Source organism: Hyla sarda, chromosome 11, assembly GCF_029499605.1.
Source record: "Hyla sarda isolate aHylSar1 chromosome 11, aHylSar1.hap1, whole genome shotgun sequence".
NCBI classification, from domain to species: Eukaryota; Metazoa; Chordata; class Amphibia; order Anura; family Hylidae; genus Hyla; species Hyla sarda.
Window position 1 is genome coordinate 37,355,532 of NC_079199.1, and position 17,732 is coordinate 37,373,263.

Below are 17,732 nucleotides of genomic sequence, written 5' to 3' on the forward strand. Positions count from 1 at the left end.
CAGAGTTTATAAGATTTTTGGGCAAAAGTTAATGGCTGTCCATTTCGGCCAAGATTGATTTCATGTCTATTACCCGCTTTATTCAGCGAGCCCAAAATAAGGCCAGACAGCCTGTATTACGATGTACACTCGCTGGCCCCTTTATTAGTACCTGTACTCCATTCTGTGTAGCATACCTTCTACAGAGATTTTGGTCCATATGGACATGATGGCATCGTGCAGTTGCTGAAGATTTGTTGGCTGCACATCCATCTATTGGATTGTGATCAGGTGACTGTGGAGGCCATTGGAGTTCAGTGACCTCATTGTCCTGTACAAGAAACCAGTTTAAGATGTGAGCTTTTTGACACAGTGCATTATCCTGCAGGAAGTCCCCATTAGAAGATGGATCCGCTGTGGCCACAAAATATGGTCAGCAACAAGGCTGTAGGTTTGTGTGTTGAAAATGTCTCCCACACCAGTAACACCATCACATCCAGCCTGATCGCTTAATACAAGGCAATGTATCCATGCTTTCATGTTGTTTACGCCAAATTCTGACCCTGCCATGTCGCAGCTTGAATCGAGACTCAGAGGAGAAAATATTCTTCCATTCTCCAAATTTGGTGCCTGTATGAATTGTAGCCTCAGTTTCCAAGTCTTAGCTGAGAGGAGGAGCAGCATCTGGTGTGGTCTTCTGCTGCTATAATCCATATGCTTCAAGGTTGTACGCATTACGCCATTAGAGATTGAGTTACTGTTGCCTTTCTGTCATCTCAAATAAGCCTACCAAATACTCAGACCAGCCCATCTGGCACCAATCACCATGCCATGTTCAAAGTCACTTACCGTATTTTTCGTCGCAGGGGCGTATGAGACGCACCCAATTTATAGGTGCAAAATCTAAAAAAATAAAGATTTTTAACCCAATAGTGGTCTTCAACCTGCGGACCTCCAGATGCTGCAAAACTACAACTCCCAGCATGCCAGGACAGCCGTTCGCTGTCCGGGCATGCTGGGAGTTGTAGTTTTGCAACATCTGGAGGTCCGCAGATTGAAGACCACTGCATAGGAGGTAATACTCACGTGTCCCCGCCGCTCCGGACCCGTCACCGCTGCCCTGGATGTCGCTCCATCGCTGTCGCCGTCGCTCCGGAACGTCACTGCTGCCGGCCGGGTATCCTCGCTCTCCGTCGCCGCCATCAGGTCGTTATGCACGCCGACACACGTACGCGACAACGTGATGACGAGGAAGGAGAGCGCCGGCCATACAGGGGATCCCTGAACGGAGAAGACACCGAGGAGGCAGGTAAGGTCCCTCCCGGTGTCCTGTAAGCACTAACCCAGCTATTCAGTCGGGCTGTTCGGGACCGCCGCAGTGAAATCGCGGCGGTCCCGAACAGCCCGACTGAACAGCCGGGTTAGTGTCACTTTCCCTTCAGACGCGGAGGTCAGCTTTGATCGCCGCGTCTGAAGGGTTAATACAGGGCATCACCGCGATCGGTGATGTCCTGTATTAGCCGCGGGTCCCGGCCGTTGATGGGCGCATGGACCGCCGCGATAGGAGTGTATTCGCCGTATAAGACGCACCGACTTTTCCCCCCCAGTTTTGGGGAAGAAAAAGTGCGTCTTATACGGCGAAAAATACGGTAAATCCCCTGTTTTTCCCCCATTTTGATGCATAGTTTGAAGTTTAGCAAGTTGTCTTGACCATGTGATTGACAGATTAGCTAATTGTTATAACAAGCAATTGAACAGTGGCCAGTGAATGTACATGGACATCAGCTCCAACCCTAGGACTATGAAATGTGTTACTTACCACAGCAGTGTAACATTCTTTTGTTGTGCTGCAGTTCACTCTCACAACTTTTCCCAATAATTCATCCCCGATCCGTTTCAAATCATCCTCCTCCTCTTCACTGCTGCTTTCTTCTTTCTCATCTTCTGTCCTATAATAAAACATGAAATTAAATCCAGTTATATCTAGAAATAATGTGGTATGTCTTGATAAGAGATCCACTCCTCCAATATTCTGCATGTCTTGCTAAATGAAAGATTTTTATTTTATTTCTTTTTTTTCAATCAAGTAATTTCTGCAATACAAGTTTCCTTTACAGCCGTATTTGATACTGGTAAGAAAGGTATTCGATAATAATGATCCAGGCTTAGCCTCTGTTCTTAGCCAATTTTTGTACATGCCAGAGTACCGTATATTTCACCGTATATGACGCACTTTTTCTTCCCCAAAACTGGGGGGGGGGGGGGGAAAGTTGGCTGCTTCTTATACGGCGAATACACACCTATCAGGTTGGTCCCGGCGGCCATCAACGGCCGGGACCCGCAGCTAATACAGGACATCACCGATCGCGGTGATGCCCTGTATTAACCCTTCAGACACGGCGATCAACGCTGACCGCCGTGTCTGAAGCGAAAGAGACACTAACCCGGCTGCACCGGGAGGGACCTTACCTGCCTCCTCTGTGTCTGCATCGTGCCGGGATCCCCTGCATGGCCGGCGCTCTCCTTCGATGTCACCACGTCGTCTCGCACGCCGTCCCGTCATCCAATAGGAGCGGCGTGCGTAGCGACGTGATGACGGCGACGGAGAGCGTGGATCCCGGGGAAGAAAATGTCCGGAGCATCGGGGACACCACGGGGACGCGGCGACAGCGATGGAGCGACATCCAGGGCAGCGGTGACGGGTCCGGAGCGGCGGGGACACGTGAGTATTACCTCCTATACCAGTGGTCTTCAACCTGCGGACCTCCAGATGTTCCAAAACCACAAGACCCAGCATGCCTGGACAGCCAACATCTGGAGGTCCGCAGGTTGAAGATCATTGTTGGGTTCAGAATCTTTTCTTTCTAGATTTTGCACCTTTAAAATTGGGTGCGTCTTCTATGCCGGTGCGTCCTATAGGGCGAAAAATACGGTATATGCCAGGAACACTCCACTACATATACCTTATCCGATGTAAACTGATAACACCAAACATGTTCTTTTGGCATATGCTGGGCCGGTATGCTTCCTCATACAGTACTTTATTCTTTTTCCACTGTATAGGAAAGAGTAGTCTACTACCCTTTCCAATGTAGAGGAAAAAAATAAGTAAGTCATACATTCCTATACGGACTAATTTGCCAACCTATGCCTACAAAATGGCAAACATTGGAGGATTCTGTCAAGAAATATTCCTATCAGTCGGTCTTACAAGCTGAGAGGACTTTAGTTAAAACACAAGCTATTCTTAGGCAATAAAAATATGCTGCATATTAAAAGTAGTTTCACCTTCTAGATCACCGGGGGAATGACTGGTCAGACTGCCACTGATCCTGCAAACAAGTAACTGCAACATAACCCAATTTGTTCTGTAGATTAGTAGGGGTACGAGAGGTCAGACTTCCATTGGTCACAATGTTATGACCTATCAAAGTCCAATTCCATAGCAAGTCAAGACACCAAATGCCTTAAGGCTCCCCACACTCCTCAGAAAAATCCTCCAAAGTACCAGACTCTCTTATGTGTATGAACACCCCACCAGATAACGTAAGAAGAAAAGGATCTGGTTTGTTTAATTTCAATGCATTTTGTCAACCACTTTTGTCATCCATGGAGATAAGCCGGAGGTGCCCGATAGCAACCTACTTTCTTTTGCCAATTGAAAACACAAATCAAGCGGAGGGTCCAAACTAAAACCAACAACATATAACAATGAGCTCTCCCATGTGTAGATTTGCTACTTACATTGGAAGAGACGACCTTCTTCCCCTGTTAGTTTTTTTCCCAATGACAGGAGTGCCAAAATGCTCAGGATTGGTTAGTGGAAGTTGGTCCAAAGTCTAAAAAAAGACACAAATTGAAAGGCCCGTTAAAAGAAAAAAAAAAATTCTTTAAAAAGGAGTTCTGTGGTGAAAGAGAACTTATCCCCTATCCAAAGGATAGGGGGCACGTTATAGATTGCGGGGGGGTACTTGATGCACATTCAGAAAACTTTGAGTTACCTCACTCTCAGCAAAGTGCCTTTCCCCCTTCAAACACAATGATGTCCGCCTCAGGGTCCTTTCATCACCGTCGTCAAATACTAAACAATAAATAAATAAAATAAATGTACACACACAGACACTTATAAAAAACCTATTAGTGGCAAATTATAAACGTTATTGCTACAATGGTTTACGATTGGTTAGGAAGGATATCAATAATAGAAATAACCAATCGGAAATGCATCGCTATAGAGAGAAACCACCTGATAGGCCAAAAATACAAACAGCAACCACGCTGACACCGGAGGAAGTCTATAAATGAAGCCAAGATGGCGCCCGCGCTCATATGCCCGCTACCTCTTGATAAAGCTACGTTGTAGCGAAACATGTCGAGGGGGGGCAGAACAGAGCAGGGAGATTTTTAACAGCACAAGCGGAGGCCAGTTAGTGAGAGAGCATGTACCTGCAGGTATGCCTTCTTAGGTGCACTATATAAAAAAACAATAGAGGAGTATAACTCCCTGAAACTACAGGTTCTAATCTATAAAACTGGTCCGAGCTGTGTGTAATTTTAAGAGAGTGTTTTTCCAATTTGATTTTGAGCACTTTTTCTAATAAAGCTTGTGGGATCACAAAAATTATAATATATGGGAACATAGGGATTTTTGGATTCCAAAACAGGAATCTATGGGAAAATATTGATTGACCCCTCCATATATTGGTCTATATTGGGATTTTATTGCTACAATGTACACAGTATGTGGTCTCGAATATAAGGACTCATTCAGGGACTTCCTTCTCAGTTTTACACAGCACATATGTCCTCATGTAGTCACAACACGCAGGACACTTGAAGCTCAGCATGTCTCCAGTGTCTGCCTATTATACCATTCACCTAGGTTTATTTGTAATCCTCCAAAATGCCAGATAACATGACAGGGCTGAGCTAGGGTCACATGAACTTTAGAGTTACACATTAAAGTCAAGACCTGTCAAATAACACTGTGAAAACTTTTGTTAGTTTGTATTAACAATGTGGATAATCTAATACAGTGGTCCCTCAAGTTACAATATTAATTGGTTCCGGGACGACCATTGTATGTTGAGACCAGAACTCTATGGAAACCTGGTAATTGGTTCTAAAGGCACCAAAATGTCCAAAAAATAGGAAAAAGTGAGAATTAAAAAAAAATAAGTAGATAACTAATATAGATAAAGAAAATCCTTACATATAAAAGTAAGAAAGATCTGCTGGGAGCTGTAAATTACTGTCTATGTCAGCGTTTCCCAAGCATGGAGCCTCCAGCTGTTGAAAAACTACAACTCCCAGCATGCCCAGACAGCCAAAGGCTGTCCGGGCATGCTGGGAGTTGTAGTTTTGCAACAGCTGGGGGCACCCTGCTTGGGAAACACTGGTCTTTGTAGAGGACAGGAGCTTCTTCGGGGTCCTAAAAAAAGTAACATGGAGCCACCCTCACCTGGTGTCCAGAGGAGCAGGTAACCCTGGTACAAGTAAAGAGTACAGAACATGTAATACCTACCTGTACTGTAGGGGGCGCTACCAGACATCAGTCAGTGCATACGCTTCAGTAATACAGGGGTTTTACCAGTGAATGTCCATTCTGATTGGTCGGTTCTTCCAGCCATTGACACGTTTCACAGATCTGGACTGTCCGTAGCATTGTATGTTGAGTCTGGTTTCAACTTACAATGGTCCAGAAAAGACCATTGTACGTTGAAACTATTATATGTTGAGGCCATTATAAATTGAGGGATCACTGTAATGGTGTTCTGCAACTACGTCTAAAGTTTGTTCTTTAACAACGAGCACAGGCAGAAAGTGTCGTCACAAGGAATTAGCTGCTTCAAGTTTTTAACCTGTAATTTTTCTCTGCCTCTTTTCATGTCTGACTATATGGCCTGAGTCACTGTCACGCTCCGTCTTAAAAATTGTATATTAAAATAAAAAAGGGTAAAATCCACAAATATGTTTATTAGGGATGTAAGAAAAAAATCGATTTGCGCGATTATCGCGATTTTTTGTTCCGCGATACTGAATCGATTTTAAAATTCTGAGAATCGATTTTTTTTATAAATTATTATAATTAACATTTACTGTATTTCACTCACTGAGTCACAGTCCTATTTGTCTGTCTTATTTTTTTTATAACACAAACTCATGACCACTAGTTGGCAGTGTACCTGTTATCAGCTCTGTCCCACTCGCAGGCTGCTACCGCGAGACTACAGACTCAGAACAAACAGGAAGGAGAACGTACGCACTCACAGGACAACTCTCGCGGGACCTTGTTCTTTCTCAGCTAGAATAAGTTTTCCCAAGCTTTTAATAGGGAATATCGCGATATATCGCCAACATGACAGTATCGCGATATATTGCGATATATCGAATCGCCACCCTGGTATCGCGATTCGAATCGAATCGCCAAATTATTGGCGATTCACACCCCTAATGTTTATATACTTCAGACCTGGCCTCTATAACTCATTCAAGACAGTATAATCCACAGAAGAAACAGCACTCCAGGATTAAATGATCTGTACTGTGTTTACACTGCTGATTGTGTCATCCTGGAGTGCTGCTTCATCTGTAGATTATACAAATTACCTTGGAGGTGTTAGTTCAGCTACTAGAAGCTTTGCACCCAATTATTTGTAGACTGACAGTGCTGCTGTAAACTATACATTTCTTATTTGAAGACAGAATATTCAGTCTCTTCTTGCCTGGTGCACTGGGATCTAGGTTGAGATGACGCATGGCTCTGCCTATAGTTCATGTGTACGATTCTATATACAGTGACTCCCTGACCTACGATGGCCCCGACATACGATCATTTCAACATACGATGGCCTCTCAGAGGCAAATCGCATGTTGAAGGCAGCATCAACATACAATGCTTTTGTATGTCGGGGCCATCGCATAAACGGCTATTCGGCAGCGCAGACTGCTTCAGCTGCCACCGGATAGTTGTTTACGGTGCCCCGTGTGTTACCTATCCTCGGGCTCCGGCGCGTCCTCTTTGGGATCCCCTGCATTGTCGGCGCTCTCCATCGTCATCATCATCACGTCACTGCGCACACGACGGAGAGCGAAGATGCCAGGGAAGCAGAGGCCTTGCCGGAGCGTCAGGGATACCCCGGGGACGCGGCGACAGCGATGGAGGGCAAAATATAGGGCAGCGGTGACGGTCCGGAGCCGCAGGGACAGGCGAGTACAACTTCCTCTACCAGTGGTCTTCAACCTGCGGACTTCCAAATGTTGCAAAACTACAACTCCCAGCATGCCCGGACAGCCGTTGGCTGTCCGGGCATGCTGGGTGTTGTAGTTTTGCAACATCTGGAGGTCCGCAGGTGTTAGACCACTGTCCTATACTTTACATTGCACAGATCCCTCCATGGTATGTTGAGGGACCACTGTATATTATATATATGTGTGTGTGTGTGTGTGTGTGAAATAGAATGCAGCACACCGCTGTTGCAGTCAAAACAAATAGATTTATTCCATAGCGTGCAGAGGACTACGTTTCACCGGTCTCACACCGGCTTTATCAAGCTTGATAAAGCCGGTGTGAGACCGGTGAAACGTAGTCCTCTGCACGCTATGGAATAAATCTATTTGTTTTGACTGCAACAGTGGTGTGCTGCATTCTATTTCACCTATTTGGATTGAGGAACCGATGGACCCAGGCTCCAATTATGCGAGTACCCCATACTGACTATCACCTGATTCTACTTGATGTGCTGCTTCTATTTGGAGTATATATATATATATATATATATATATATATATATATATATATATCCAAGAAGAGGCTGCAGCACTCAAGATTATGAGTGTAGAAAAGGTGTTTATTCCATATCAATACAAAAAGTGGCACTTTTTGTATTGATATGGAATAAACACCTTTTCTACACTCATAATCTTGAGTGCTGCAGCCTCTTCTTGGATGTGTTACCTACCTTGACCTAGGATCTTTTCATCGCTGCCTGCACCATCCACTATCTACTTGGGCGCTGCTCTACATTTTGTTTGCTATATATATATATATATATATATTGCTTTTCTTTATATATATTGCTTTTCTTTATATATATTTTCTATATATAGTGCCTTTCTTTTCTTTGCCATATATATTCTTTACATTGTAACAGTTTTGTAAGCATTTGGATTAGCTTTCAGGTCTGGATTGGTGCACCTAAAATGTACACTTTAAGCCTCTCATAACACATATGTTGTTGTTATAAATATTGCTTGGACAATTATTTATTCAAATGGTTTCTGGGGGGAAAAAATAAATAAATAAAGCGTAACATAACATTTTCTTTTAGCTCCTTTCCAAAGTTAAGAAATAAAGGGGTACAGCAGCAACCTTAAAGTAATAAACATTATTCTGAAGAGATATCTATCCTACTGATCGTTATTTATCCTAAAATTCAGTTATTCCCTGACTGTGGGGGGAACCTCCACTGATCACCTTGAGGGAATGGCGCACCAATGCACATCTCGACCTCTTCTCCAATTTATGGGTCTTCTGATACAGTCAAGCTATCTCGACTATCTTCACAAGTCCCACAGGGAATGAACGTAGCAGAGGCTGAACATGCGTGCTGCAGCTACATTCATCCAGGAGAATGAGAAGAGTGGGAAGGGTCCTTTGACCTTGTGATTGGAGGGTGTCCCAGTGCATTGCACCCACACTAAGTAGATGCTCATCATCTATAATATACAAAGTGTACGTTTGGGACAAAACCTTAAATTTCCATTAATTGCTTTAACCCCTTAACGACCACGAACGTAAATGTACGTCCTGGTTTGGCAGTACTTCCCGCACCAGGACGTACATTTACGTCCTGTGCATGACCGCGAGCATTGGAGCGGTGCTCGCGTCATACACGGCAGGTGCCGGCTGGTAATGGCCGACATCCGCGACCACGCGGATGTCTGCCATTAACCCCTCAGATGACGTGATCTGTACAGATCACGGCATCTGCGGCAAAGCGCATAATAAAATAGATGATCGGATCGCCCGCAGCGCTGCCTCACATTTTATAAAAAAAAATATATAAAAATGATATAAAAGTTATCAATAAAAAGTTAAGATGACGGCACAAAAAATTTGCCCTCATACCGCCCTATATATGGAAAAATAAAAACGTTATAAGTGGTCAAAATAGGGAGATTTTAGATTACTGATTTTGTATGAAAAGTTTTTGATTTATTTTTTTTAAGCGGTACAAAAATATAAAAAGTATCTAACCATGGGTATCATTTTAATCGTATTGACCCACAACATAAAGAACACAGGTCATTTTTACCGTAAATTGTACAGTGTGAAAACTAAACCCTCCAGAATGAGTAAAATTGTGGTTTTCATTTAAATTTTCGCCCTAAAAAAAAAATCTTTTTGGGTTCGCCGTACATTTTATGGTAAAATCAGAGGTTTCATTACAAAGTACAATTGGTCACGCAAAAAAAACCAAGCCCTTATATGGGTCTGTAGATGGAAATATGAAAGAGTTGTGGATTTTAGAAGGTGAGGAGGAAAAAAACTAAATGCAAAAATAAAATTGGCCTGGTCCTCAAGGTGAAAATGGGCTTGGTCCTTAAGGGGTTAAAAAAAAAAAAAAATCCTCTCTCCACATCATTTTTTTATGCTTTATTTTTTTTCATATTCCTTCGAAATCATACATTTAAATGTGCAATGTCATATTTTAGTGAGATGAATCAATAGTGGACAGTTTACTATATATTCATCACGGTTATAGGACTTTGAATATTAGTCCTGTTGTAGTGCAGGTATATGGTAATAAAATGACTTACCCACAGTATACCAGCTAGCATCTGTCAGCTTACTTATGACTGCTTCCTGGGAGGATCCATCAGGGGCTTTCATTTCAACTGTAGCTCCAACCTACAGTAAGACATTCATTTTAAAGGTCATAGACTGCACAACTCTACACATCTTTTAACCTAGCAGCATACAAGCATTTACCAGCCAGTATGGCTCTTTTTATATTGGTGTTTTTTTCCCCCTTTCCGGCAGCGTTTGGGTATTTTGGACAGCAAGCAAACCACTGTGTGTGATGCTATTCTTGCTGTCAAAACACCAGAACTGATGGACCCCACTACAAATCAATAGGCTCTATCAGGATTAATATCAATAACTCAGTCATGACGCTAATGTGCACAGCTTATATCTTCTTAACATAAACCTTAAAGGGGTATTCCGGGAATTTTTTTTTATTTGACTATGCTACAGAGGCTGTAAAGTTACTGTAGTTCATAATATAGTGTCTGTACCTGTGTGTGACGGTTTTCTCACAATTCTTCTGTGATTTTCACCCCACTATTTATTTTGTCTCGGATTTTTCCCAGATTGCAATGCGGCCGAGACCTGACCTCACTAGTCAGCTGATGACAGGGAGCCTGTCTGCTTCAATGGGTGGAGTGATCAATCTGCAACTAATGCAACAGCTGTAGGCACCCTGATTGAAACCCACAGATCTGCAGCTCATTTATGTTTCAATGTGTGGGAAGGAGGAAAATAGAATTGTGGGATTTGTAGTCAAAAAAAGAAAAATCAAAACAGGAAATAAAAGTTCACAAAAAGCTAGCCACAGTGTTATGATAATCTCACAGCATAGCCATTTAGCCCAAGACAAGCGCAGATCCTTCCTAAGCATGTCCATTACTGTCTGCCAGGTACGTACTAAAATCACCTTATGGTGGAGAACCCCTTTAGTTCTGTAGGGCACAATTTTTTTTGCTCCTATATGCAAACTAAACTGGTTGTTTTCATACTGGATGTCATCGCTTTGTTCAGTTGGTTTCTATCCAGCCTAAGACAACTAGGAAAGTGTGCAAAAGAAAACTAAAATTTACACTACAAAAATTCCTCTTTTTTTTATTAAATACATATAATGCACTATATATATATATATATATATATATATATATATATACACAAATGAAAAAGAGAAGCACGTATGCACTATCCATTGCTGGAAATGTTTCTGCTTGAATGTAAAACTTAATTTCACTGCTGTAAAGGCCATGGCTCAAACCTAATTCAAAGCACGCTGATAACAGCAGACTGTAGAGGGCCCCAGCAGCATTGGGGCACGCTCACCTTAGAATTAGCTTAGAAATTGTGAGTTATCCCAAAATTTAAGGGGTATTCCAGGCAAAAACTTATTTTTATCTATCAACTGGCTCCGGAAAGTTAAACAGATTTGTAAATTGCTTCTATTAAAAAATCTTAATCCTTCCAATAGTTATTAGCTTCTGAAGTTTTCTGTCTAATTGCTCAATGATGATGTCATGTCACGGGAGCTGTGCATGATGGGAGAATATCCCTTGCATGATGGGGGAATATCCCCATAGGAGCTGGACAGCTCCCGGGACGTGAGTCATCAGAAAGCAGTTAGACAGAAAACAGAAACTCAACTTCAGAAGCTAATAACTATTGGAAGGATTAAGATTTTTTAATAGAAGTAATTTACAAATCTGTTTAACTTTCCGGAGCCGGTTGATATATAAAAAAAAAAAAAAGTTTTGGCCTGGAATACCCCTTTAACCTCTTCAGGACATAGGGCGTATGGATACGCCCTGCATCCCGAGTCCTTAAGGACCGAGGGCGTATCCATACGCCCGTGGGAATTCCGGCCCCCACCGCTAGCCGGTTGGGGACCGGAGCCGGATGCCTGCTGAAATCGTTCAGCAGGCATCCCGGCATATCGCCCAGGGGGGTCATTATGTTCCCCCATGTCGGCGATCGCCGCAGATCGCTGGACAATTCAGTCCAGCGATCTGCGGCGATTCCGGGTCAATCGGGTCTCCAGTGACCCGGTGACCCGGAATTACTGGCTGTTCAGGGCCGTCTCTGACGGCCCCGAACAGCCAGAGCCTGCAGGGGTGAGGTGGCACTGGTGCCACCTCACGATCGCCCTGATTCGTCGGCCGGATTACCGGCCGACCAATCAGGGCGCCTGCTGCGGGTGTCACTCCCGCACCCGCTCCGCCCCTCTTCTGGAGGACGTGAGCGGGTGCGGGACGTGCACCCCGGGTGCTGGGGACCCCGATCCCCGGCGCCCCTGTTAGGATCGGGGCCCCAGGAGCAGCTGCGGCGGCGGAGACGACGAGGGACTGACCTGTGCGGCTGGATCGTTGGAGGTGAGTGACAGCCTCCTGCTGTTGCTTAGCAACAGCTCCCAGCATGCAAAGAGGGCATGCTGGGAGTTATGCAACAGCAGGAGGCAGACCACCACAACTCCCAGCATTCCCTTATGGGCATGCTGGGACTTGTGGTTTTGCAACAGCTGGAGGCACATTCTTTCTATGGAAAAATGTACCTTCAGCTGTTGTATAACTACAACTCCCAGCTTGCACAAACCGCTAAAGTGCATGCTGGGAGTTGTAGTGGTGCATCTGCTGGTTGCATAACTACAACTCCCAGCATGCCCGTTGGCTGTCGGTGACTGCTGAGAGTTGTAGTTTTGCAACAGCTGAAGGCACACTGGTTGTGAAACTCAGAGTTTTTTTTTTAACCTAACTCAGTGTTTCACGACCGGTGTGCCTCCAGCTGTTGCAAACTACAACTCTCAGCAGTCACCGTACACCATGTACCGTACATGCTGGGAGTTGTAGTTTTGCAACAGCTGGAGGCACACTGGTTGTGAAACACTGAGTTAGGTCACAAACTCAGTGATACATAACCAGTGTGCCTACAGCTGTTGCAAAACTGCAACTCTCAGCAGTCACCGACAGCCAACGGGCATGCTGGGAGTTGTAGTTTTGCAACAGCTGTATGTCTCCCCCCCCCCCCCCCCCCCCCCCAATGTGAACGTACAGGGTACACTCACATGGGCGGAGGATTACAGTAAGTATCTGGCTGCAAGTTTGAGCTGCCGCAAACTTTCTGCTGCAGCTCAAATTGCCAGCGAGAAACTACTGTGAACCCCCGCCCGTGCGACTGTGCCCTAAAAACACTACACTACACTAACACAAAAAATAAAATAAAAAGTAAAAAACACTACATACACACATACCCCTACACAGCCCCCCTCCCCTCCCCAATAAAAATGAAAAACGTCTGGTACGCCACTGTTTCCAGAAAGGAGCCTCCAGCTGTTGCAAAACAACTCCCAGTATTGTCGGACAGCCGTTGACTGTCCAGGCATGCTGGGAGTTTTGCAACAGCTGGAGGCACCCTGTTTGGGAATCACTGGCGTAGAATACCCCTATGTCCACCCCTATGCAATCCCTAATTTAGGCCTCAAATGCGCATGGCGCTCTCACTTTGGAGCCCTGTCGTATTTCAAGGCAACAGTTTAGGGCCACATATGGGGTATCGCCGTACTCGGGAGAAATTGTGTTACAAATTTTGGGGGGTATTTTCTGCTTTTACCCTTTTTAAAAATGTAAATTTTTTGGGAAAACAAGCATTTTAGGTAAAAAAAAAATTTTTTTTTTTACATATGCAAAAGTCGTGAAACACCTGTGGGGTATAAAGGTTCACTTAACCCCTTGTTACGTTCCCCGAGGGGTCTAGTTTCCAAAATGGTATGCCATGTGTTTTTTTTTTGCTATCCTGGCACCATAGGGGCTTCCTAAATGCGGCATGCCCCCAGAGCAAAATTTGCGTTCAAAAAGCCAAATGTGACTCCTTCTCTTCCGAGACCTGTAGTGCGCCAGCAGAGCACTTTTCACCCCCATATGGGGTGTTTTCTGAATCGGGAGAAATTGGGCTTCAAATTTTTAGGGGTATTTTCTGCTATTACCCTTTTTAAAAATGTAAAATTTTTGGGAAAACAAGCATTTTAGGTAAAAAAAAAATTTTTTTTTTTACATTTGCAAAAGTCGTGAAACACCTGTGGGGTATTAAGGTTCACTTTATCCCATGTTACATTCCCCGAGGGGTCTAGTTTCCAAAATGGTATGCCATGTGTTTTTTTTTTTGCTGTTCTGGCACCATAAGGGCTTCCTAAAGGTAACATGCCCCCCACAAACCATTTCAGAAAAACGTACTCTCCAAAATCCCCTTGTCGCTCCTTCCCTTCTGAGCCCTCTACTGCGCCCGCCGAACACTTTACATAGACATATGAGGTATGTGCTTACTCGAGAGAAATTGGGCTACAAATACAAGTAAAAATTTTGTCCTTTTACCCCTTGTAAAAATTCAAAAATTGGGTCTACAAGAACATGTGAGTGTAAAAAATGAAGATTGTGAATTTTCTCCTTCACTTTGCTTCTATTCCTGTGAAACACCTAAAGGGTTAAAACGCTGACTGAATGTCATTTTGAATACTTTTGGGGGTGTAGTTTTTATAATGGGGTCATTTATGGGGTATTTCTAATATGAAGACCCTTCAAATCCACTTCAAACCTGAACTGGTCCCTGAAAATACTGAGTTTGAAAATTTTGTGAAAAATCGGAAAATTGCTGCTGACCGTTGAAGCCCTCTGGTGTCTTCCAAAAGTAAAAACACGTCAATTTTATGATGCAAACATAAAGTAGACATATTGTATATGTGAACCAAAAAAAATTTATTCGTAATATCCATTTTCCTTACAAGCAGAGAGCTTCAAAGTTAGAAAAATGCAAAATTTTCAAATTTTTCATCAAATTTACGGATTTTTCACCAAGAAAAGATGCAAGTATCGACAAACATTTATCACTATGTTAAAGTAGAATATGTCACGAAAAAACAATCTCGGAATCAGAATGATAACTAAAAGCATTCCAGAGTTATTAATGTTTAAAGTGAAAGTGGTCAGATGTGCAAAAAACGCTCCGGTCCTTAAGGCCAAAATGGGCTCCGTCCTGAAGGGGTTAAAAAGGTAATCCCCTATCCACAGAAAAGGACTAGCTGAATAGTGGGGGTCTGAGCTCTGGGACCTCCCCCAATCTTGAGGTTCAAGGTACCCTAGAGCAGTGATCTTCAACCTGCGGACCTCCAGATGTTGCAAAACTACAGCTCCCAGCATGCCCGGACAGCCGTTGGCTGCCCGGGCATGCTGGGAGTTGTAGTTTTGCAACAGCAGCACAAATACCCAACAGCTTAGCCATTCATTCTTATGCAACTTCCAAACATAGCCAAGCAGTGAACTTTGTTATGTTTAGATGTGTGAATGTACTGCTGCCATTCCATTCACTCGGGATGGGTTACAAGTGATCTCTATTCACGAGATTAGTGGGAGTCTCAGCAGTCAAACACCCACCGATCAGCTGGTTATCCCCACACGATAGGGGATAACCTGTAATCTTGGTGTAACACTTTAAATGTTTTGCTTTCTAAGCTGCACATACAACTATAATGGTATGGTTAAAATGATGAACCTTCTACATTTATTCAGTAACCGACTTTATTATAACTATTCCCAGTGAAATGTGGATGCTGGTGGATACCTACCTCCTCCCCTGGGTCTACAGTAACCTTCCTTTAAGTTTTAATCAACCTTCATTAAGGCAGAAAGTGCTTCTAGCTGAGCACGCCGTCTTCTCCATCCACCTCCATCTTTTCCCCAGTGTCAGGAGCATAAGACAGTACAATAAGAACATCATCTCATGGTTTATGTGCAGAGAAAAGCTGGAGGTGGATGAGCAGCGAGTAGCAGCTTCTGGGGCTTCTAACCTCATATGTTAAAGGGGTATTCCAGGCAAAACTTTTTTTTTTTATACATATCAACTGGCTCCAGAAAGTTGAACAGATTTGTAAATTACTTCTATTAAAAAATCTTAATCCTTCCAATAGTTATTAGCTTCTGAAGTTTTCTGTCTAACTGCTCAATGATGATGTCACGTCAAGGGAGCTGTGCATGATGGGAGAATATCCCCATAGGAACTGCACAGCTCCCGGGACTTGAGTCATCAGAAAGCAGTTAGACAGAAAACAACAACTCAATCCTTCCAATAGTTATTAGCTTCTGAAGTTAAGATTTTTTAATAGAAGTAATTTACAAATCTGTTTAACTTTTTGGAGCCAGTTGATATATATATATCTAAAAAAGTTTTGGCCTGGAATACCCCTTTAATACATTAACATTCATTAGTTTTGCCTAAATAAGCAGTGCTAAGAAAAGGTTCTATATCTGCTTCTGTGTAAACCCCAATGACAATATGCATGTCTTTATGTCACCCCAAAAAAAAAAAATAAATGCTGCAGTCATAAATCCCACTTGCTTACATATAAAAGATACAAAAAATGCATAAACACCTTAAAATAAATCTGTCACCAGTGTCACCTGCACTAACCTGTAGGTACCGACAGGTAGTGCAGTGCAGGTGACAATAATGACAACAGTACCCACCTTAACCCGTTCCATGGCAAGGATCTCCGGTAATCTTGTCCGTTAAAGGGGTACTCCGGTGAAAAACTTTATTTTTTTTAATCAACTGGTGCCAGAAAGTTAAACAGATTTGTAAATTACTTCTATTAAAAAAATCTTAATCCTTCCTGTACTTATTAGTTGCTAAATATTACAGTGGAAATTATTTTCCGTTTGAAACACAGAGCTGTCTGCTGACATCATGAGCACAGTGCTCTCTGCTGACATCTCTGTCCATTTTAGGAACTGTCCAGAACAGCATGTTTTAGCTATGGGGATTTCCTTTTACTCTGGACAGTTCCTAAAATGGACAGAGATGTCAGCAGAGAGCACTGTGCTCGTGATGTCAGCAGAGCGCTCTGTATTTCAAAAAGAAAATAATTTCCACTGTAATATTTTTCACCGGAGTACCCATTTAAGCCTTTGGCTGTCCGGGCATGCTGGGAGTTGTAGTTTTGCAACAGATGGAAGCACCCTGGTTGGGAAACACTGACCTACGTCACCCGTTGCTGCTCTCTAGCAGCGAGACTCAGCAGGGTTACTACATATCCGTGACCTGACAGCTACTTTCATATAAGGTTGTCACAGCACATCTTTATCAACCAGTCTGTACCAGATCAGCTCAATACCTATTCAACAGTGAGGGGACATAAAGGACAAGAAGGCTTGGCAGGGTGTTATTCTGGTCGAGACCTCAAGAAAAGCCCAACTTATCAGACTTATATCAGCAACTTTAGATAAAGAATTTCTTTAAAACTAATTTAAGACTAATACAGTATGATCTTGGGTGTCTGAGATTGTAGAGGTTCCAGATTGTCGGACCTCCTGAGATCACACACACTTGTCCTGTCCTTTAAAGGGGTACTCCGGCGCTAAGACATCTTATCCCCCCTATCCAAAGGATAGAGGATAAGATGCCTGATCGCGGGGGTGCTGCCGATCCGTCCCCGTGATCGCCAGTAATCAAACCCGAAGCGAGTACGCTCCGAGGGCTGATTCTAACGGGGTGCAGCGTGGAAGATCACGGGGGGTCCCAGCGGCGGGACCCCCGCGATCAGGCATCTATCCCCTATCTTTTGGATAGGGGATAAGATGTCTTAGCGCCGGAGTACCCCTTTAAATAGGAGATAATTCTTAAAGGTTGGACAACCCCTCCCTGAGGAAAGACAAGGCCACTGCATACCAGGCACTTTATTCAGTATTCTTAGAAATAATTTGCACTTCCATAATTTATTAGATAACTCTGATTGTTTTTATAACATAAGTATACCCACGGCAGTAATCCTATGCAGGAAATTGGTTACAATAAACTTCTCGCCCACACACACACACACTTGAGCCAGCTATTTTGGGCTTAACCAATATTCACTGGGCTTAAGTCACTTACAACGGTACAGTGGAAAAATTCATTATTACCACATTTG

General features: G+C 43.4%; 1 protein-coding gene across 4 annotated transcripts in view; it reads right to left on the reverse strand.

The window, feature by feature from the left end:
* ARID4A (AT-rich interaction domain 4A) overlaps positions 1–17,732 on the reverse strand; it is a 95,529-nt gene that overhangs the window by 56,052 nt on the left and 21,745 nt on the right. For all 4 annotated transcript variants that reach the window (XM_056544990.1, XM_056544991.1, XM_056544988.1 and 1 more), the window contains exons 5-8: positions 9,802–9,892; positions 3,981–4,060; positions 3,724–3,818; positions 1,799–1,928 (exon numbers count right to left, since the gene is read on the reverse strand). In XM_056544990.1, coding sequence (XP_056400965.1) covers positions 1,799–1,928; positions 3,724–3,818; positions 3,981–4,060; positions 9,802–9,892 — 396 coding nt within the window. The remainder of the gene's footprint in view (positions 1–1,798; positions 1,929–3,723; positions 3,819–3,980; positions 4,061–9,801; positions 9,893–17,732) is intronic.